This window comes from Diabrotica undecimpunctata, chromosome 6 (assembly GCF_040954645.1).
Source record: "Diabrotica undecimpunctata isolate CICGRU chromosome 6, icDiaUnde3, whole genome shotgun sequence".
NCBI classification, from domain to species: Eukaryota; Metazoa; Arthropoda; class Insecta; order Coleoptera; family Chrysomelidae; genus Diabrotica; species Diabrotica undecimpunctata.
This window is the reverse complement of record NC_092808.1, coordinates 100,337,570-100,362,431: the sequence shown is the minus strand read 5'-3', so window position 1 is coordinate 100,362,431 and position 24,862 is coordinate 100,337,570. Positions and strand designations below refer to the sequence as shown.

At 32.0% G+C, this 24,862-nt stretch overlaps 1 protein-coding gene across 1 annotated transcript in view; it reads left to right on the top strand.

Moving 5' to 3' along the window:
* The window catches only part of LOC140442752 (protein gooseberry-like), an 82,084-nt gene that overhangs the window by 27,442 nt on the left and 29,780 nt on the right, over window positions 1–24,862 (top strand). Inside the window, exon 2 of the mRNA XM_072533726.1 lies at window positions 21,359–21,672. Within this exon, the coding sequence (XP_072389827.1) occupies window positions 21,359–21,672 (314 nt within the window). The remainder of the gene's footprint in view (window positions 1–21,358; window positions 21,673–24,862) is intronic.

The window sequence follows — 24,862 nt, the reverse complement described above, 5'->3', positions numbered from 1 at the left end:
TTTATTAGTTGCTGTAAACTGTTTAAACTGTCTGCAAAAATAACGGTGCCATCTGCATGGAGGATGTTGTTTAGGCGTTCTCCATTTAAAAGGATTCCATGTTCGCAATTTTCCAAGGCTTCACTAAATATTTCCTCTGAATATAGGTTGAATAATATAGGTGAAAGTATACATCCTTGTCTAACCCCTCGCATATTCTGGATCGCTTCCGTCGGTTCATCTCCAAGATTTGTTCTTATTGTGGATGATTGGTTCTAGTATAAATTTTGTATTATACGCCGGTCTTTATAATCTATTTAGGCTTTTATTAGAACATCCATCATTTTTCGGTATTAAACTGTGTTAAATGTTTTTTGGTAGTGCTCAAAGCAGGTGCAGATATCGCAAGTCATATCTCTGCATCTTTGGAATAATACCCAGTGTTTCTCTCGTGCCTATGCCTTTCATGAATCCAAACTGTGTGTCTTGTATTCTCTCTTCGCATAGCTTGTATATTCTGCGATGTATAATTTTAAGAAAAAGTTTTAGTGTGTGGCTCATTAGACTTATTAGCCTATTCTCCGCACTTTTTCGCTCCCGGTTTCTTTGGTATCGTAATAAATTCTGAAATTAGCCAATCTTTTGATTGAACTGTGTGCCATATAAAAAATCATAATTTATTACGCTTCAGAATATAAAGCTCTAAAATTTATAGCCATATAACGTTATATTGTAATAGAAAAGTCACGTGTGTAATAAGATAATAATATTCGAAAGTTATTTCACTATTATTAGCGAATGAAATTTTTAATATTCGTGCAAGATATGTTCTTATACATTAAGTGTTGTCACAAACTATAAACTATTCTTTACGAATATAACTGCAAATTCTGGAGGTAATTTAATGTCTGGTTGAAGTGAACTATCTTTTGTGAAAAAGTTTGTGACTTAAATACGATTTCTTATTCTAACCATAAATGATTTGTTTCCAAAGGATAAACGCACTATAATTAGGTATATATTGAAATTATAAATATTGGATATAACGAAAATTCGTAAAAATAAATTGATAAAGAAATAAAACATAGAAATGCAGTGAACTGATACTAAATGATAGACAGAAATAAAAAAAAGATTTAAAAAACAAACTAAATTCTTTATAAAAATGAAAAAAACAATGCATATCTTAACCTATAATAATTCTAAAGTATCTACAATATATATGACATTTATTAATTACTTTATTAGCCAACTACTACACTCACGTTTTACACTGCTGTGTTCGTTACAAACGTTCTTATTACAACTATTACACGTTTGTTTTTGTGTTCTTGATTTTTTTTATGGACATAAGTAACATCTTCTTTTTTGTGTTGACTGAGTTGTAGCATTTGTAGCAGTTGCTTCTCCTGCTAAGTTCGCCATAAGGGATCTGGTTGATTTAGACAGTCCTACGTTTGATCTGCGGATAATATGGGGCTTTATAAGTTGTTCTGCTGTTTCAATTATGAATAGACGTCTTTTTTCGTGTCTTTTTATGTTCCATTTTGGATGCAGGTTGGTCCAAATATTATAAGATGCTAGACAGCATACATCTAACATATTCATAAAATATGCGAAAGTTCAACGGTTTGTTCTACGTTTGCACATATATTGATGCACCATCTGGTCAAGCGACTCAACTCCACCTTTTGTTTTATTATAGTAGACAATAATCTCTGGTTTATGGTTCATCTCCTCTCTAGTGTCATTCGAGTACTGCATTGTTGACAACACCATGACAATTTTCTTAGGCTTAGGCACGTATGATACCAATGTCGCCTTTTTTGTGAATCCAAATGTAGAAGACAATTGCTCCTTGTTCTTACATGGTTGAAATTCTGGGGGAATAAGCTTTTTATTTTTTCTAACAATTGTGCCAACAATTCTTAAACCATTAGATAGCATATTATAAGCCATACCTAAGTCCGTAAAATAGTTATCAAATGTTATGTTCCTGTTGGTTCGATAATAAGGTTCACTTAGTGATTCTACTACTTTACGTCCCAAACCAGTAGCTACTTGGTTACCTTCTTTGCCGAGATATGGAATCGCATTTAGAGGATAAAAAGTTTCTGAGTCACATTCCCACCATATTTTCATCCCATACTTCTCGGATTTTGAGGGAATATACTGTTTGAACTGACATCTTCCACGATAAGATATCAACTGTTCGTCGATTGTTAATTTGTCCTGGCAAATAATGCTTTTTCAAATTTCCTAATATTTATCCCATATATCCCGTATAGCAGCCAGTTTATCTTTTTTGCGTCTCTCGGATCTTGTCGTTTTGTCATCGAAACGAATGAAACGCAAAAGCTCCTTGAACCGATTTATATCCATGGTGGCTCGAAAAATCTGTGGTCCATAAAGTGAATTCCACAAAGTTTCATAACTTGCATTAGATGCCCGGCAGTGAACAGGAGGCCAAAGAAAGCATACATTTCAATTCTATCACAGGACTTTTATGGTTTATCTTGCAATACACAATGAGCCTCTAGATTGGTGTAACGGACAATGTCATCCACAATATTTTCAGTCAAATATAAGCGAAATGTATCTATTAGTTCTTCAATAAGTGTTCCAAGTGGAAGTTAAACTCTGTGTAATGGTCCTTTTACCATTTATTTTAAGAAGAATGTAGAAGAAATTGGAAGCATCCAAAAAGTAAATCCATTTACTTATTATATTTAATAATATTTACTTATTATATAAAGAAGGGATAAAAAGTTACTCAAACAAAAAAACCCTTGTACAACGGATCTTTCCCACACGATGTGGTTGTGCTCACCACCGACTTATAGAAGATATAACCTGTAACTGTAAATACAGTTCTCATGCGTGTATGTACAAAAGTCTATCAATTTCTAATTAAAGCAGTAAATAATATAATAACTCTACCAACACTAATTGACTGTAAAATAATCATCGAATAAAATGTATGAACTTATCGATATTGCCATGGATCTAACAAGGTCCACATGGAGTAAAGGATCCATCGGAACAGTACACAGCGCTGCATGTTGTTTCAACTGTAAAAGTGTTTATCTGTGTCGATGATATACACTCCTCTACTATACTCCATTTGAAAATTATTAAAACCACAGTATGCCACAGTTTTATCACGCTTTTATTACAAAGTTTTATTTGCATTTTATAATGATTCGTATTCGAAGATTGTCGGAATGGTTGTATTATTCGGCTCTTCCAATAGGAACTTCCGAATTTGGACAGTTGGTTCCAGTCACATTATAGAAGCTACATATATCAAACTGGTTCTCAATTATTCAGTCTGTCACGTCAAATCATCATGGATGAATATAGCGTCCAACAATACGTGCAAAAGATAAAATGGTTTTATCAAAATAGGTGTTTTGTTCACGGGCAACGTTCCGTGCGATTCGCCTATTTTACGATTACCATAATCGTTCTACCGAGGGGAAATAAATTTAAGTTCACTGGCTTAGTAACCAATCACACAGTAGCCGTACGTCGACAAAACGCAAAATCTGCCGAAAATTTCGCCATTTCGGTACGCAGGAAATCCAAGGCAGTCGATTTCACGTCGCTCACAAAAACTCGGCCTATCACAGATTACAACTTCGCGAATGTTGCGTCGCAACTTGAGTCTGCACCCGTACTGACTATAAACAACGATGTGTGTATAATAGGCTCTGGATTAGTTAAAAAAGCCCTAATTTACATGTAAAAATCATCAAAAAACGCCCTGTTTTGGATGAATCGGTATCAACTAACAGAATTGTTAAATTTGGGACGATAACATTCAGACCCAAGAGCGTCCAATGCGTCTCAGAAAAGTCACTGTTTGGTGTGAAGTTTGGTCATCATCAGTCTATATTTCTTTAAGTATGACGTTGGCCCAACGTCATTATTATTACCAACTTCTTTTTGGCCTGAATTGGATGATATGGATCCTAAAGACATGTAAATTCTAAAGATTGGACATTCTGCACAAGCGATTTAAACGTATGGTCGTATGATCGGTATCAACTATTTGATGTAGAGGTGATTTCAACTGGTCATTGACCTCAACGCTATCCAGATGGACGGGTGCTTGCAGCCGTACCATAACTAAAACTTTTTATGTGTTTTTTTTAATAGAGTAACTTAATATGCTGTCTTTTTGATTTTTTTTAACTTTCAGTTTAAATTTAGAAAAAAATCAGAAAGACAGCTATCCTTCTTTCGCAGTGGTAGTTTTTAACCACAGCTCTGAAGGTGGCTTTGTAAGCCGAAAGCGCCAAGCTAGGAATTAAATAATAGTTTTCACGCTTTTAAAAAACTACTCTTTTCAATTTATTTATTTGTCAAACTGTACAAAACATCAGTATTTTGCATTTTACCAGACTACAGGCAGACTACAGGCAACCAAGGTTTTAGGGTATATATCATGATATTACTATGAATTTTAACGCATAAATAACACCTACGCTACTGTTTATAAGTATCTGACAGTCTAATTTCTTTTTCTAACATTGTTCCCAATTTACAACACTTTGTTATTCTGTATATTGTTCTGACGCTATTTTCTTGTAGCATGTTAAAGTAATTAGGTACTATTTAAATGGGAATAAGCCACAATTAAAGGTTAAAGTACGTTTATTGACGTTTTAGTTTGTATTTTGGGAACGATTTCCGAAGTGGAAGTTGAAACGTCAATAAACGTACTTTAACTTTTAATTGTGGCTTATTCCCATTTAATTAGTATGTTATTCTTGCATCCCGCTACATATTGTCAAAATGAAATTCCATGTGTACTATAAAGTGATCCCTGTAAAAATATATAAATTGAACATATATTTCGGCATGAAGCTAAAGAGCTATTGTTCCACATCTGAATCAGGTTCAATTTTATCTAATTGGCGAATACCCTTATAACAACAATAATTTTGTATGATTACTAAAATGTATAATTAAATAATCAATTTATAAATAATAATAAACTAGCGGCGTTTATTTAATTTTATACTAAATTAGTTAAAGAACCCAAACGGCTAAACGTATTGTTACATGATTTTACAAAGGCTTTTTGACAAGCCATATTTCGAAATTGTTGGTTTCATTCCTCACTCCACCCAAATGATTACTGAAGAAACTTTAATCACGTTCCTTTAACAAGATTACCTCAAGAATGTCTATTATAAAGAAGTTAAAATATCTATAGGTATGAATAGGGGAATTAAACATGTACCATTTAGTTTCCATGCCGTCGTATTTAAATGCTGGCCGAACACAAAAGCTATTGATATTATTGAGGGTTTTTCCGGCAACTAAACAACGTGAATAGAGATGTAAACATGCGTTGGTGGTCTTTTTGTAAATGTATCATCAGATTTATTAAAATACTATAACAATATTCTTTACCTACTATGTTCTCTATGGCTTATAATGTATTATTATTCATCGGTAGAAATGAAAAGATCTTTGTGATATATATCCTGTCATTATTTTATTCCAAATTTGTGCAAAATAAGTTCCTGAATTTATTTCTTGTTTGAAATATAAAGAAAAGATGCTAATCGGTTAAACAACTAATTTAAATTTTGAGAACTTTATATTAGATACATTGTACGTAGAGTATTAAATTTTATTCGTTTCTCTACTTTTTTCTCAATTTTTGTTTTTGTCTAGAGCTACAAATATTACATTATTTACGAATTTTCTTTTCTATTATCCCTTTCGTTTCCACTCAACAAATCTAAAACCATATAATTAAGCAAATTTTTCTTTATAATCGAATACATCAAACAGAGACAGCAATATGAAGAATAATGATACTTCATTCACTCTCTGCAAATTTCAAGATAGGTAATTGATAAACGAGAACACATTTGTAAAGTGTTTACAACTGGCTGTAACATTATTTAAATTTTTCATCCATATTCGTGCCTTGAAATTTAAAAAGATTTATTGTATTTTGTACCTACTCTAAATTGGCCCTATGGATGCCGTAAAATCTTATCGTAGTGGAAAGGCTCATGATACTTTGTCATGCTCGCTAATTCTGTAAGCTAAGCACGATCGAGTGAGTGCCAAGAAAGGCTTAACTCTGGTATCAAGCGACACCCAGATTTCATTAGCCTTCTTCAGCTAAAACAAATAAAAACAGTAACCTCGATTATCCAAAAACTCTGACTCTTGATCCCATACATACAGGCCATACTTTCGTAGATAAGGAGGAATTTCTACAAATTAGTCAGCAAAAGCGCGATGAAGTTAAACACGGAGCAAAAAAGTTTCAGCAAGCGAGAGTAAGCGCCGTTGTGAGAAAAATGTTTAAATATCGGTAGAAGAGGAGACCATTATGTAGATAGAGTTTTGTTTGGGACATACCAGGGCATAATTATCTTTGTGTTGGATGGTTAAAAAAAACCTTTGTGTTAGATGGTTTACTGTACCCCTATAGTTCAATATCCATATTATTCTAGAACGAAACTCAACAAAAGAAAGAAGAAAGCTGAAAACCTTGGATGACTCAAGAAATACTGGAAATCATGGAACAAAGAAGAAAATATAAAAACAAAACCAGATAAACGCAGAGAAAAACATAAAAGGAATAAAATAAAAGAGGCTAAGGAATAGTGGATGATGGAAACATGCATTGAAATAGAGAGGTTGCAGAAAAACATGATCATTATAATTTACATAAATAAAGTCAGAGAATTATCTGGAAAATCACAAAAAAACATACATAACCGGTTAATTGTCAAAACCATTAAACTTATTAATAACCCAATTGAAATAAAACAAGTATAGACTAAATATCTTGAATATCTTTTCATGGGCACATAGAAATGAGAAGTACAGGTTCTTCTTCTTCTTCGTCTTTATAAGCAATTCTGCTTGTTCGTTGGTGGATTAATACCTCTATGGAAGGTTGTCACTCCATCTTTTGCGCGGTCGTTCGATACTTGTGGGTATTCCATTCTTTTTTTCCATTTTGTGTCCATTCATTTATACACTGTACGTTAATTACATTTTCTGCTAATGTCTTTACTTCTCTTTCGATCTCTCAGCGTACTTCCTGTAATTCTTCTCAATACTCTCATCTCTGCCGTTTCCAGTAGCCTTCGCGTTATGGCTATGTCAGGTCTTGTTTCTGAGGCATATGTCATTATTGGTTTTACACTGGCTTTATAAATTCTTGACTTCATCTCAGTGTTAATGTGTCTGTTTTGCCGTATAGTGTTAAGATATCCTGCCTGTCTATTTGCTTTTTGTACTTAATCTCTCACTTCTTTTTCCAGGTCTCCATAGCTGGACAGTGTAATTCCCAGGTATGGTTCTTTGCTGACTACTATTGTTTTAGTTTTCTGAGATAAGATTGTCATATTAAATTCCTTTGCTCTTATTTTAAATCTGTGGACCAGTCTTTGCAGACTATCTCCATCTTGGGTTATCAGTATTACGACGTCTGCGTAACAGAGTATTTTTATTTCTTTGTTTCTCATTCTGTATCCTATTCCTTTGTTAACGCTTTTGATGATTATGTCCATGATCAAATTGAAAAGCATGGGTTTCAATGAATCCCCTTGTCTTATTCCACTGCATATTTCTATAGGTTAATAGGTTTTGTATTTGGTATATGTTTTCGGTAGTTTTTATAATATTTAGGGAAACTTCTCTACTATACATAAGATGGATTACAACTTTGAGTCTTACTCTATCAAACACTTTCTTTAGGTCAATCAGTCAAATTTTTATTTATCAGCCAGCTCGTAAATTTCTGCCAGAATTTTTATTAGAGTTTGGTTACATGGTAGAGTTAACGTTATCATCATTAGTAGATAGCAAGCATATCCTTGAAATGCTCCGCCTATCTTTATAGCTGTTTCTCTATATAGATTTGGTCTTGTTTGGAATTCTTTTCTTGTACCGTGTTTCTTTTTGCAAAACCTTCTTGTATCATTGTGGTCCCTAATGGTTTAAAACTCTTCCATATGTCTCTTTTGCAGATGAGTACTAAAGGTTTCTATTTTTTTTATTTTCAAAAAGTTCCTGGATTCTTCCCACCCTTCAAATTTTTTCCTGGTGTCTTATATCACAGTTCTATTTTTATCAAGTAACAAATTGCCCCTATTTACCTTTTTCAATTCACGTAGTTCCCTTTTTTTCTTGTGCCAGTTAAAAGTATTATTTTTTAATAATAACTTCCAGATTGGTTTAAGTATTCGCTTGTAGATGTTTTATTTAATTTTCCATGGATAGCTGCCATTTTGATTTATTAGCTGCTCGTAGATTTCTGTCGGGATTTTCATCAGAATTTGCTTACGTGGTAAAGTCAACGTTATCATCATTGGTATATAGCATATCCTTAAAATGCTCCTCCTATCTCTTAAGAATATTCTTTTTTCTTCTGCCAAACCTTCTCGTGCCATTGTGGTTCCTAAGGGTTTATAACTCTTCCATATGTCTCTTTTGTAGATGGGCAATATGGGTTCCTATTTTTTTTATTTTTAAAAAGTTTCTGAATATTTTCCACCCTTCAAATTTTTTCCTTGTGTCTAACATCACTCTTCTATTTTTATCTACTAACAAGTTGACCTTATTTACCTTTTTCATTCCACGTAGCTCCCTTATTTTCTTGTGCAGGTTACAAGTATTATTTTTTAATAATACCTGCTCTACTTTGTCACACTTTTTACACCATTTGTCTTTAGTGTTTCTTATCTGTCTTTTTATCTTCCTGTGAATAATATTGAAGCGATTTTATCTTCTGTTTTATATGTTCTTTGGTTTTCCATCAGTTCTAATATCTCTTCAGTCATTCATTTTTTTTTCTTGTTTGTTGGTCTTGTTCCTAATGCATCCTTAATTCTTTATTATACTGTCCAACATAAAAAGATATTTTTGATAGTATCACAATTTTTTTTTTTTTTTTAGTGAACACCACAGAACATAAAAAATAATCAAGATTTAGAAAGATCCTATTAATTTATTAAAGAAATGGATAGATTATATAATTTCCATATTGTCGTTAGGAATCAATAAAATTAAAAATAAAATTTTATGAAAAGGAACAATGTAGTCGATTCATGTTAGTTTGATCTCTAAGAAGTAACATTAACAAAGGAACAAAATAAACTTTCTGGTTTAACGATCTTAAAACATTATACCGTTTACAATAATGACGTGGTTCAAACAAGCTACACTATAGTAGCCGCAGCAAAGTATAACACGTGTCACTGTCTGAAACGAAGGAATAAAGTATTAATTTTATTACAAAAATTTCGAATAAGAGGAATGTTCTCCCTAAAGCGTTATTTTTCATTTCTTGGCAGTCCTTGCAGCGACTCCTGCTCACCATCGTGAAAGAGCGGCGATGAATGAATCTAGTGGGAAATTATAAGGAAATAAAATGAGACTTTATTAGATAATTACGACTATTAATTATTGTAGTACTGATTAGAAACAAAGAATTGTACAATAATGATTCGTTTATGTATTTCTTTTGAAATTGAGCTGTAAAGGTTTTAATATTCTCAATTTAAAGATTACAGATTAAACAATAAATAAATACTCCCTTTTATTGATAACGCTATTTTTGCCGGATTCTTGATTCCAAACAAACCAAATTTGTACAAGCAGTACTTGAGGTGTCATGAAATTGCTGAAAAAATTTTGACAGAAAGCCCATAAGATGATGTCGGAGCCTACAGCAGATTAGAAAGAAACAGTAATATTTTTGTAAAAGACAAAAAAAGTACTGTGAATAATATATTAGAATAACATATCTTATAAACAAAACAAAATAAAAATAAAGGGTGTCCCAAACTTTACGAAAGATTTGAATTAAATAGAAAACACTGTTTTTTTCTTTATAGTTTTTTTTACATTTCACTCACATTTTTTTGTAGAAATTTTTCATGACTATTTTGCATAAATGTGGTTAATTTCAGCGTTGAATTTCCTCCTTCGATGTACGGATGGTTGTAGGCTTATTGGCAAAGACGTTTGACTTTAACTAACCCCATATAAAAAAATCTAATGGTGTTAGATCACACAATCTAGAAGGCCAATTCTGATCACCGAAACGAGAGATTACAATGAAAGATTGTTGAAACCACATGTCATCCACATCAATTTCATCCAATTTAGGCAGCAAGAACTCTCTTATCATGTTCCGATATCGAGCACCAGTATCAGTCACTACTTGACCAGCGTCATATTTCCAAGATTCCTGACCCAGCAAGAAATTGTTGAGACTATGAATATCTCACATCAACGAGTATTAGGTTTTTGAACAATTAATTAGTTCTGAGAGAGTTATTGACAATATAAGCGCTGTATTTGATAACTTTGGCTCAAAAAGTCATTCGAATAAACATTTCTGAAGAACGTTTAGCATATTTTTAAAAGAAACAAGCTATTTTGTTCCTCGATTTACAACTATAGGGATAATTATGATCCTGAACTGCTATCAGCGATTGAAGAGTGCAGTGAATACGGTTGCTCATTTTCGAAGTAAGTAAAGGCGTCGAAATTGTTCAAAAACGTTATAGCATCAGTTCTTTAGGATGAATGTTAATCTATTGCTTTTAAAACAATATACAATATAACTATAATAAAAGAATATTATGAAACTCTTTTGGAGTAGTTGAATGAACAAAAAAATCATAAGTAGGTCCTCATTTTCAGCTATTAGTGAAAAAAAATTGGTCACTGGTAAATCATTCATTGACTACGTAATTGAGCCATATTCTCTGAAGTAGATAACGTAAAGCAGTGTTCAAAAACACACAGGCAAAGACCATAATTACTGCCAATATTTTTTTGCTCAATTGGAATTGATTGGAAACCATTAAGAGAAGAGAAGAATTCTAATAAGTTGTTAGGGTGGAAAAATAAGGAGATTAGTTTTAACGAAGCAAACAAGGGATTTCGTAAATTAATGCAAAAAATTGTTTTGCTAAGTACTGCATAGTCCAGTCGTCAGAGAGTTGACCCCTAAAAATCATACGAACAAGCTGAATTTTACCAAGAATATTAATTTTGAGCCCCCCAAAAAGTTGCAAAAAAGTTTACTACTTTTACACCTGGATTTCTCCCTAAAACAAACCTCACAGAAGGGTAAAAACACAAAAAAATCGATTTACCAAGAATCTGTAAGCCGTAGAAAAAATGTAGCTGAGATCATTTTAAACAAAAATATTTATTAGCACTTTCTGTGTAGAATAAACCGTTCTCTCAGAAATAACGCTTGAAATGATCGTCTATTTTGAATGTCAGTTACGGACGCGAAATCAATGTTTAATAAAATTAATATCAGCTCGACGGTAAAAATTGGATATCTATTGATACAAGTGTTCTATCGAGAAAAATCAAGATGCGTTTTAAAGGTAAGTAGCTTTCGTATGCAGTTTTTGTATTTTGCCGAGATTAAAACAGTTTTTACAAAGGTGTTAAAATATAAAGGTGGGGCTATTTTTGACATTTTTACGATTCTCGTGAGATCAATAAAATTGATCACATTTATTAACCAGTCGTAGTAAAATTTTTATTTTTAGAGATCAACCTTTAAAACTTATGACATGAAATTTCAATTTTAAGTTATGGCAACAAAGATGAGACATTTGAAATATGAATAAAAAACGCAAAATTTAATGCTTTACGTTTCAAAAGATTGCACGTCACTGAAAATGCCTCCAAGGGACGGTTTTGGGTGAATTTTATAGCAGAAGTTTGTTTCTTTTGAAAAAGGTACTAGTTTAATTGAAAAAAAAAAAGAAGTTTTAAACGTTTTAGATTGTTTGTTATATGAAAATTTAAATCCAGCGTTTTTTAAGCATATTTCAAATGCCTCACATTTGTTGCCAAAACTCAAAACTAAAATTTCATACTATAGATTTTAAAGGTTAGGCTCTAATAATCGAAATTTTAAAGTGGCCAGTCAATATAAGGGATAGATTGTATTGATCTCATAAAAATTATAAAAAATGGCAAAAATCGCGCCACCTTTATTTCTTTAACACCTTTATAAAATCTAAGTTTACTTGAGGCGCAATAAAAAATTACAAAAGCTGAACTCTTCACCTTTAAAACGCATCTTGACTTTTGTTTATAGGGCACTTGGATCAAAAGATATTGCAAGGGGGGTTGTGGGGGAAGCCCCGAGGTAAAAGTAGTGAACTTTTTTGCATTTCTTTGGGGTCCCAAAATTAATATTCTCCGCAAAATTCAGCTTGTTCGTATGATTTTTAGAGGTTGAGTGGCATTTTCGTCTCTGACGACTGGAGTAGCAGCTTTAATTTTTACTCATTTTCTAGCAACGTAAGATTGAGGACATTGTAAATCTAAAGCTATGTGAACGCCGCGCACGTTCGTCAAAATCAAAGAAATGGTTCTCTATGATAACGGTTTGTTAGGTTCTGCTGAGCTGCGCGCACTGCAGAGCGATAGCCGTGTACGTCGACGGTGTGCGCTGGGATCAATTGCGATTTGATTTGGACGCAAACGTTCAGTTGAGCTCACAGCGTACACATCTATACCGAAATTATAATTGTATTTTTATGTAGTTATTATTATTGTAATAATTAAGTGATGTCTACTAAATTTTCTCCCGAGGAAGATGGTCTTTCATCTTCCTAGTGGATCTAGTACAAATTGTAAGACAGTTCCAAATAAATCTCTGGAAAGTCTAAAACAAACTCGAAAATTTTCTTCGTTTTGAAACAATCTTTCTTCGACTGTTAATTTAAAAGCACCTTCTGTATTAAGACATGAAAACATTTCGTTTACATTTTTATTTCTTTTATTTAGATTTAACGTTATCAACTCTTCTTCTTCCTCCTCTTCTTGGAGTAATAAAGTTATTGCGTTAAGTTTGCAAGAATTCAGTTTTTTAATCGTACAACCTAGAGAGGATAAACGTGAAACTCATTTCTAAACTTGTTTTCAGAGCGACAGAATATTTATGCGAATAATCTAACAAACCAACTCAGCCAAAACTGCCGTGAGTCGAGTACAACAGATTCTGCTGTACTGTACGTGTATGCTGTGCGCTGCGCACTGTTCTAACAAACCGTAGCTTTAGACTTAGAGGCTGGCGAGCCATATACAGAGACACAAAAGAACAATGAAAGATTGTAGAAGATGCTAAGTCAAATAGCTAACTGTATAACAGAAGGAAATTGACAAAATCTATGACAAAAGATTCATACGAGAGGACGGCAATCTCTCCACTAGGAGTGAAGATACCACGATGATGATTTAACTATTAAAAATAAATTAAATAAAACTTTTTTCAAACAATGTAGGGTCAAAGAGCTGAAGAAATGGTATAAGTAATTCATGATAACCTCAGAAAATAAGGTCGTGGCTGCAGATTTATGTGATGTGATGTTTGTGATGTCTGGGATGATTTTAACTACTACTTCATTTGATGTTGTTACCGAATATCTAAAGTCATAATAAAGATTTTTTACATCTTCGTAATAGGAAAAGTTTCTATAATTATTATTTTAAAAATACCCCTGGGATATTGGTATGGTGTATATTTCTATATTTTTTTATTAGATTTTGTCAAAGTCTTTTTAAAAAACTACAAAAAAATAAGTATTAGCTATTATATTTAATTATTGCCCCCTTCTATGTATTAGAAAACATCATCGTCTTGCATGAACTGGATATGGATAAGTTCTTGTCCTTCATCCTAGTTATTTTTAAGCAGCTCACTTCGCTCGTACCAGTCTTGTACATATATTAATTGTCGTTTCTACTTTTCATATTACTCTGAGGTAAGTTCTAGTTCTTTTTTTCTTTTTTGGAGAGAAGCTTCTATACTGTCGTTGTATCACTTTTTCTCTATAGTAAAATGCTGAGGCGAGTGTCGCGAAAATAGCGCCACGAGAAGTCGTTACGGATATTCTTCACATCGATTAACTACTCTCGATTAATTCGTTGCTAGTCATCATATTATATTTATTCTAAACAGGTTTAAATTAAAAACTACATGAAAAATAAATAACAAAATAAGACATTAAATGAGAAGTAAAAAATTAAAAGGTTATCTGTGAATAAAAGATTCGATTCGTAACGATTGTCAAAACTTTAAAGTCTTAAATGTCATCCAATTGATAACAATATTGAATCATCCGTTTTTAATTTTTATGACACTTCTCGTTTTAAAATAATTTCATATAAATACAATTATCAAAATATTATTTAATTGAAAAAATATTAAATTTACTATCAAATGATATTTATTTATATATATTTAATATTTCGTCTGAATTTGACATGTCTGTTAGAAGTAAATAACGCGTTGATACGTTAGCAGGTGGCGCTAGGAGCAAACATAATAATTTATTGAAATATTTTAACCCTTTCAGTAACGCTACAAGAAATAATACAAATAAAAATCTGAAACTTGACAACATTTTCCATTAATTTTTTAAAGATTTTTAGAACATATAATTTGGCTATAACCCTTTTGGTTTTTGATTTATTGGATGTTCTTTAACAAGGATAAAGTAACTTTAGTTACAGAAAAACCGCAAGAATATAATTAAGAACTGAAATAAATTTAATTATCACAAAAGAAAATTTATGACACAATTATATTATTTTTCATGATACATACGAAAGCAGTTGTTTCGCATATAGTTCGATGAATATATAATATACTTAAACAATCGAAAACCATTAAGCTTATCAACTCCTTTATATTTTGGTTATACAGCCTCAGTTTGAATTACATCAATATATATTATTTGTTATTTCTTTACCATCATTGACAATTATTAAATTGTTATTATACCAACAAAGTTAGAACTGGTTATTGGTTATTATCCTAGACCAACAAAGTTAGAACTGGTTTATTAGCAAACCATTTTGTGATGACCATTCTTCTTACTTTTTGACATCTCTAATAGCTCCTTAAATTTTTAAAAATAGTCTAATGAGAAATATGCCCTTAAATGATGATGACAAAGTAAGTTAGAAATAAATTAAAACCAGAATTAACCAAAATCAAAAAACTTTACTCTTACAATTTGTGGCATGACGTACGTTTGTCCTTTCTGTAGAACATCGATGTTTACAAAAATATACAAAGTTTACAAGAACGCCTAGTTTATATTTAAATAAAAAAGCATAAATTATTAAGTTTGTATAAAATTAAAACAATTGTATTTTATTTCAGCTTTTAATTTTACGTGCAAATCAATCACAAAACACGTGTGTGGAGATGGGACAGTTTGAGCAAAACACTTACACTAAAGGGAACATGTTATTTCGTTAGGATAAATGGAAATAATACCTGCTGGAAGCTGAAAAACCAGAAATGAAAATGAAGACCAAAAGGGCTGTAATAATTACAGATGAACAAAAACTGATAAGCTTAGCCCTGAAAGGTTATGAACAAAGTTTAGATGAAAAATTTAAACGCTATGTAGAACCAAAATTAATAGAATCCCTGAGCGGTTTTCATAAGAGAAGAGTAATATAGTATCGTATATTTACTGTAATGAAAATTACAACAGAAAAGTAAAGCATATCTTGCATTCGTCGGCCTAAAAAAGGCGTTTGATTCAATTCCTAGAGGTATAGTTTAAAAAAAGCTTACAGAAAAAGAGAGTCGACGAGAATTTAATAAGAACAATTGAATTAAAAGAAAACGGCTTAAAAAAATCGGCACTAACGCATTAAGGAAAAATATGAAATCCGGACTATTTTAATTTAAAAAAGATCTACGACAATTAGGAGCCGTCAGTCTCACACCATTCATAACATTCATGGATTATAGAATAAGAAACTGTACAAAAAAAAAGGAATTAAAAAAGTGTATGTATGATACATATTCTACAGATATTTACAAAAAGCCATTTCAGAATGTTCCTTCGCAGATGATACTGTAATTATTACGTTAACGGAAAAGTAGCTATAAACAACATAATATAAATTTGGATCTGGTAGATCGAGAGTTAGAACTAAATAAAAAGAAGACTAAATTATTAAAAATATAGATGATAACGATGATTATTTAGAATAAGTCGAGCATTTTAAACACCTATGTGTCGACATTATGATGGTAAAGATGAAATAGAAATCAATGAAAGAATAGAAGAAAAATAATACAACAATTTAATGAAGGAATCGAAACTCAGACAATAATTTTTTTTTATTTATATCAATTATATTTAAAAAAATCTAGTACCTATACAACTGAGGCGTGAGTCAAAAGGTGCGTTTCTTACGAAAAAAGCGACATGTATGCCATTTTACTCCATTAGTGTCTCGTTATGAGTTACGCGTATGAGTTAATGAACATCAATTTAAAACTTAACAATGGCTACAGAATCATAAGTTAAGCCCTGCAAAAGTAGCTCGTTTTCTAAAGGCAATAAATTCATTTGGGAATGTTTAAAATGCCATTCCAATTTAGTTTGCCGCTCGCATTGAATGGTGACGAAATCAGGTGTAGGTTCGGATTGTTGAAAACAGACATTAGTGAGATCAAAGTCGCCGCTCACCGGACCGACTTTTCATTTTGTTAAATGTCCGCACGCCCACCTCCTCGCATACACTCACACTCAAGATCGGCCACCTTTGTCTATTAGGTACCTTCCACCAAGCCAATTCTAGAACTCGGCTCTCGACTCGCGAACACCTTTAACTACTATCGAATTATATGCAAATAAGTTTGCGAAATATACATAACTGATCTATAAAAAGATATAAATATTTACGAAAAAATAGCACATAATAAAAACATTTTCTGGTTTAGGTATAATCAAATATTAGTTTTTAGTTCAAAAAACAAAATTATATATTATAATAATGTGTTGCATCCTTCCAATACACTATGCACTATGCTATAGAAGTAGAAAAGCGCTACACAGCAAAGTACTAGATAGCAATAATACTAACTAGAACAACTAAACCACAAAGTAATAAAATTTGAACCTTATTTTAAGAATAATAAACAGAATTACATCTAGAAGAGGGTATCAATATAATACAAATTTATGCAGTCGAAGGAACAGAAGAAGAAAAGTCATAAAATTTTATGAATAACTACAATCAACTTTAGATAGAGCAAAAGAAAAGAATACATATAATGGCTCACAGCTTAAATGATGCAGTCGCTAGTCAATAAAATTAGCTTGTGACAGAGGCTCAATATTAATTAGAAAAAAATTACATACTGAAATTAAATTACTATGAGTCTTCATAAAATAGAATAAGCTGTTTTTTGGATTTCAAATATTCCATACTTAAATAACAATAAATTATTTAATTGTTTTATGTATGATTTTGATGTCACAGCTAAAATGATGCAGATAAGATGAAGCATTACACAACTTACTAGCATACGCAACTAAATTAAATTCATATTGCAGTTATTTTTATGTGTAATTTGACATTTCAAAGTATTTAACTGGCAAATAACAAAATTATTTAAGAATGTGTCGCCGAACTAAGATTAGTGAAAAAAACTGAATTATTACTCACCATAGAAATGGATCCAAAGAGACATATCCAAAATGGTAAATATATGTTCATCAACAGTTCAGCACATTATTGAACGTTGCCGAAATAAAAATAGAATTGAAAATAAGTCAACGTTAGCTCCAAATAAGATTTTTACCAAATGTACGGAAAGTCGGATTGTCAGAGAAATAGCAAATAATCTTACAAAAAATGCACCAAAATTGCGAGATGAGGTGAAAAGACAGTTTGGAAAACAATGTAACCCCGAAGCAATTAGACGGATATTACGAAAGAATAACCTACATGATCGAACTGCTAGAAATAAACCTTTTATTAGCCAAAGAAATAGGCGTATTAGATTGATGTTCGCTAGGGAGCATATTAACAGAGATTTGAACTTTTGGAATTCGGTAATATTTGCTGATGAAACTAAAATAAACTTTTTTGGGTCCAATGCAAAAATATCGGCGTAAAGAAAGCCGAATGAAGAACTAAAATTAAAAAATATGAAAGCTACGGTAAAGCACGGTGGAGGTGGCTTGATGATATGTGGGTAATATTGGTAAAAGTGACAATTAGACAAACCATTTCTGCTGTGAGATGCAACGGTACAGTCTCAGATGAATTCGAAGTAAAAAAAGGTGTGCGCCAAGAAGACCCTTTGTCTATATTGCTATTCAATATAGTTCTAGAAAAAATTGTAAGGGTTAGTGGGATTTTATACAAGGAGCACCAATGCTTAGCATACGCTGATGATGTGGTTCTCATTGCAAAAAATGGAAAAGAACTATCAAATACAGCAAAAAGACTGATTCAGGAAAGCTCTAAAATGAGACTGAAAGTTAATATTAATAAATCGAAGTACATGGAGATCTCGAGCAAAAAAGGAATAAACACCAGGGGATCCTTTAAATTGGAGCTGGAGGATGGATCAGTTGTAGAATTGAAGAAGGTGGATGAATATATGTACTTAGGTACTCTTAATGATCAGACATGTAAGGAAGAAACTGAAATCAACCTGAGACTGACCAAGAGCAACAGGTGTGCTGGAGCCATGGGCAAAATAATTAAGGCCAAAGATATATCTCGTAATACAAAAATAAGAGTATACAAAACTATAATTAGACCCACAATGCTATACGCTGCCGAGACGTGGACTATGAACAAAACCATACAGAACACATTGGAAGCATGGGAAAGAAAGATACTTCGCAGAATGTTTGGTGACAAAGTAGTAGAGGGAGAATGGTGAAGACGAACTAATGCAGAAGTATACCATTTGTATGCTAACCCTACAATAACAAAAGTGGTGAAAAAACGTAGACTAGAATGGCTCGGTCATCTAGAAAGAATGCAAGGTAATAGACTAGTCAAGAATATTGCTTGGAGAGTACCTGAAGGCAAAAAAAGAGAGGAAGACCAAGAAAGAAATGGAGAGATGTAGTGATGGAAGATGTCAGAGAGATGGGAATCAGAGATTGGAAGCTGATAGCTAAGAACAGAAAACGATGGAAATTATCCATCCAGCAATTGGCTGTAATTGATAATTAAGGAGGACCTACAAAATATTAACAATCATTTTTCAATGCGTAGAGTTTGCTCTCTTTATTATTTTTCTTATTTTAAAGTTTGCATCATTTTAGCTGTTACATCAAAATCTTACATAAAATAGTTAAATATTTATTGTTATTTAAGTATGGTATATTTAAAACCCAAAAAATAGCTTATACTATTTTAAAAAACTTGCAGTAATTTAATTTCAGTATGTAATTTTTTTCTAATAATTATTGAGCCACTGACACAAGCTAGTTGCATCATTTAAGCTGTGAGTCACTGTATATGTAATAAGAGTGAGAGATTGGAAAAGATGGAAAAAAATATTAGAATTCTGTATTAACAAAGACCTACTGGTAGGAAACACTTTGTGAGGCCAACAAATGGATAGTAAGTGACTGGGAGAAGACAGAAAAGAATGGCATATTGAATTATCTCGCAAGATATAACTCTACATAAATTTAAGTGAAATGAAGAAACAACTTAGTTACCCTCATATACAAAAAGGGAAATCAAGGTTAATGTGATAAATATACAGGTATGTCTCTGTAGAAAGTAGCAGCAATGGGCGCCAAAATAACAAACGAGGAAGTGGTTCAAGCACTTAAAAAAATATAGAAAGGTAAAGCGGTTGGACCAGATAATATTCCTGGGGAAGTGTGATAACAGTAGGAGAGATAGGAACAAGTTGGCTAACAGGTTTATTTAATAGAATTATGGAAGTGGGACAAATGCCAAACGAATGTTGAGGCAGTATATTAGTAATTGTTTACAAAAACAAGGGAATTATACAACAATACACAAACTACAGGGCCATACAACTAGTTAGTCATATCGTGGGAATATGTAATAATGGGAAAGAGTAAATTATAGACGGATAGGTGAGTACAATAGAAATATTCAGTTGATGAAAAAAACAGGAATAACAGGAAAAAGTTTTCCGAAAATAAAAAATTTTCTCTGCTCCTGGTACCAATATTTTGTATGCCTTTAGGCTGCAGACCATAATTTTTGTATTACCTAATTATTATAAATGCCATATAAATATGTTTGGCCAAAAATCCCCTCCCCCTTGATGGTAAATTTATCTTACCCTTAACTCACTTGTACCGATAAGAATTGATGGCATAGTTTATAAAGTTGTTATTACATATTGTAGTACTATTTTTAAACGATTTATGCTGTGTCAAGTGACCCCTTTAAATACTTTATGGATTTGTAATCAAGTATACACAGATTCGTCATTTACATTTGGAAAAAGTACATTTTTCAAGCCATACCATGAGAGCAGACAGATTATCAGTGTTTAAGTAGTATTCTTCTTCTTATAGTGCTGTGCTCCTATAGTGCGTTGGCGAATTATCTTAAGACCAGACGACTGATCTTTTGCGGCATGCAAAAGATCGCCAGTGGCATTTATGCCTGTACAGTTCTTTATATTCCGTAGCCACGATATTTGTTTGCGACCTCTCTTGCCTTCAATCTTTCCCTGGATGATAGTTAAGCGATTGCTTATTTTTTTCCTCTCAGAATATCCAATCCAGAGGTATCCAATTTTTCGTACCTTAATCAAATTGAGTAATTCTCTTTCAGTATTTGCCTTTCCTAAGACTTTCCTAAGACTGTAGTGGAGATTGAAGGAAAGATTTCGGTTACATAGTAGAGGTTTAAATTTGATAAAAGCTTGTCTTGCTTGTTCGGTACGTGGCATTTTATTTCTTGTTGAGGACCCATTGGTCATTCATCATCATTCCCAAGTATTTAAATGTTTTCACTTGATCGATTGGAGTATTATCTTCTTGCAGTTGTATTCTATTAAGTAGTATAGATATAGTATATTAAATTTATTGATACAAGATATTATAATGTAGTTGACATTTACCTGACTAAGAAGCATAATTTTTAACTGAGGAATTTTGTTATTATTTCATCTTTTATTAATATTTTCATGTGAATTTTGACAACACTTATCAAGAATGGTTTCCCACAGAATAATTCTGTGGAAATTAAAAACTTTGTTTGTTTATATTATTCATTATGACTTGTCATCCAATAATCATGAATTCTATAAATAGTAATAATAGTTCAGTTTTTTAACTTCCTCGATTTTTTATGTAACTTTCGGTATACCCTAGCTGCTAAACTTGTTACTTATTATATTGGCAAATATTGTGAAATATTTGAGAAACTAAGATCTTCCGTTTACAATCATTCCAGAAGAGCCATAAATTTCTATATTCCGTAATAAATAAAATAAATTGACACAATGTAAAAACAACAAAACGTTTTGTACTTTATGGTAATAGCACATTAAGAATTAATTTTGTTCCAGGACAAGGTAGAGTCAACCAGCTTGGTGGAGTTTTTATCAATGGACGACCACTGCCAAACCATATTCGACTAAAAATCGTTGAAATGGCTGCGGCTGGAATAAGACCTTGTGTTATTTCAAGACAACTGAGAGTGTCGCATGGGTGTGTTTCGAAAATATTAAATCGGTATCAAGAAACCGGTAGCATTCGCCCAGGTGTCATTGGGGGGTCGAAACCTCGAGTGGCAACCCAGGAGGTCGAAAACAGAATAGAACAGTGGAAGAAGGAACAACCTGGTATCTTTAGTTGGGAAATACGAGACAGGCTTATTAAAGTAAGTTAGTTGATAGAATAATTACTATAAATTAGGTTTATTACATTAATTTTAAATATTTTTTTACACATGTCTTCTCTTGTGGCTCTCTCTGTGGTATCACCTATATATTAATAAAGGCAGAGCCAGAAGAAAACATATTTTTTTTTATTTAACTCCATTATTCACAGTAATCTGCCCACGCAGGCGATAAGCATTTATTTTCAGTCTGCATTGATGTTCTGAAATTATTTTATCTTTGTCTATTATCATTTTAATCATTTCACGTACGTCTTTTTATCAAAGACTTTGCTGGTCTGCACACTTTGCAGGTGTTTGGGAAGTAGTTTAAACGCAGAATTATATTAAATACAAAAGTTAATAATTTTATGCACTAAAACGATGGGGCAGGTCCATCTAAAACGATGCTATTAAGAATTTGGTTATTTTTGTTTCATTAGCTGTGGAGATTCTAGCCCAGTTATTGTCACGATCTTTAATGGGTGGGTGATGTGGTTGGTTCATTTGATTTTCTTGTCGCTTTCCAAAGTAAATAATCTCTGGGTTCGGCTGGCTGAAGAATACCTAGAAATAGATTTTTTAGGTGTTCTTGAGTTCTAATGTTTTCTTTTTTATAAATGAATTTCTTTAACTCCTTTGTTGCTTTATTAAATTTTTCTTATTTTTTTTTTCGTTTTTGATTGTTGACAGGAGTAGCATGCCAAGCTGCAATTGATATGTTTTTTTTATTAGCGTCACGGCCTCTGCTTTATTTAAAGCTTATTTTTAAGGGCAGATATTGCGAGATTAGACCGTCTAGTTTTTCTTTAGATTGGGTCCAATTATTAGTCTTATTGTATGCAAAGGAGATTGTTGTTTTTTGCCTAAAATTTTTGCAAATATAGATATTAATTATTTGATTACGATTTGAATGAATAAATAAACTTTACTCTAAATAAGTGAGTTGTAACGTTCAAAAGCTGTCCCTCAAAATTTATGAGAATATATGAATAGGTATTCCAAAAATATGAATTTTTGGTATCTATATTAAATTATAGAAAATATTTTCAAAAGTTTCCTCAGAATCTAAAAATATAATATATGGCTCTGTAAATATTTTGGACGTGTAGATGAAACATCCGAAAGTACAAATTTTCTGAATTGTAATCCGATCATTTTTGTACCTGAAACATCCTGTATACAGGGTGCGCCACACCTCTGGTTTTCTTTTATTACGGCTAAATTATGGAGTATATTAAAAATGTTTATAACGGGACTGCTGTATATCTAAGACGTCTATAATCAATCATTATTTTCGATTCTACAGCGTCAATCGGAACAACGGAATGAATCAATGTTTTGTTTTTAAATGAAACCCTCTGTATATTAAAGCACTTTTAAATCTATTTTTAAAAAATATGAAGACTTTTTAGGTCTAAAAATAACAATTATCGAAAAATATTTACACTTTTATTGAGAAACATTCTAATAATTAAAGGGATATGGATTAGGTTTCGAAAATATAAACTTAAATAACTTGTCAAAATTTTTCTAGTAGGTATAGTGTCATTTTTAAATAATTGAATATCTTTGACATGTAGCCAAAGAATATACAGTGTGATCACGATTTTCAAATATAAAATTTTATTATTTTTTTAATAGAACACCCTGTATATTAGTACTGTATTTTGTAGGAAACATTACTACCTTTCTTTTGATATTAGATTGTGTATACCTAACGTGTTTCGTGTTGAAGATATTTTATAAATGAACTATAGATTTTACGTTTGTTTTATTATATATATAGCAAACTAATGTACCAACTATTATATAACAAAGAAAAATTATAAAAATTATAACCTAATTTTATAAACCTAACCTAACATAGATCAAAATTTCAAAAATTAAATAAAACCTATGCTACTAAAAATTACTTACAAAATATTATTTACGTAATTGATGACCTATACTTATAAATGCATTATTAACTAGACTAATAAGTGTTACCCATTATATTCAAGACAGTTGTATAATAAAGGACTGGCATTTTGTATACAAACTTTCATATTACCCCAAAAAAATAGTCCAGTGGAAATAGTCCTGGCGATCTTGAGGGCCATTTCACAATACCACCGTATCCAATCCAACTGTCGCTGTAGTTATTATTTAATACAAGTCTAACATTTTTTGTACGATGCGCTAGTGCTCCGTCATGTTCAAACCACACGTTTCGTCTAATTCTCAAAGGAACATCCTCAAACAAGCCAGGTAACTTGTCTGTTAAAAACCGATATTCATTGCCAGTGACCGTTGAGTCGAAGAAGTAGGGTCCAATAACGTATGATCCACCAATACATCCCCAAACATTCAACGACCACCTTGTCTGAGACGTCAGTCGAAATAGGTAAAGATTTTGATCAAAGAAATAATGACAATTATGATAATTACCGAGCCCATTACGATGAAATGTCAATTCGCTAGAAAATAACATATTTTCCAAAAAATTTACATTTCCACTTAACATTTCTTCCACCCACATACAAAAATTCGTTCTTCTTTGAAAATCATTTCCATTTAACAGATGTATAAAAAGGGTGCATTCTACTACCAAATTGTGTTTTATTGTAAGAAATTACCTAACCTACCTACTGGGACAGAAACGCAGAGGAAACTTCGATTGGGCTGGTCGAAGCTCTCTACAGAGCACCTAGGGAGCAGACATGGCTTAATTGCCAAGACTCAAACCAACTTATGGTGACACTGTTTTATTTTATAATTCTTCGAACTGTCGTTCCACTTAACTCCTTATTATTGCTCAATTAGCGCGTACTTAGGATTCCCTATTACATGTACCATAACTCTAAATTCATTTTCATTGGCTAAAACACTTGTTGGTATTAATGGTTTTGAATACAGCACATTGCTTATAGAAAGAAAGCGGTTTAAAAGTTTTTCGTAGGTCTTTTTTGAAGAATGTCTTCTGTGCGAATATCTTCGACTATACACGTTTGAAGCTAGTAAACAGTTTCTCCCAAGGCATTCTCCCAACATAAATGTCATGTCAACCAATTCTTCAGTTGAAAAATTCATATTTAAAATATAAAAATTTGTTATAAAAATGCAACTACAAAAATATTACTAACTTTTGTGACACAAGTATATACTATTTATTTTAATAAATATTTTGACAGGTACATTTAACGTTCATTTC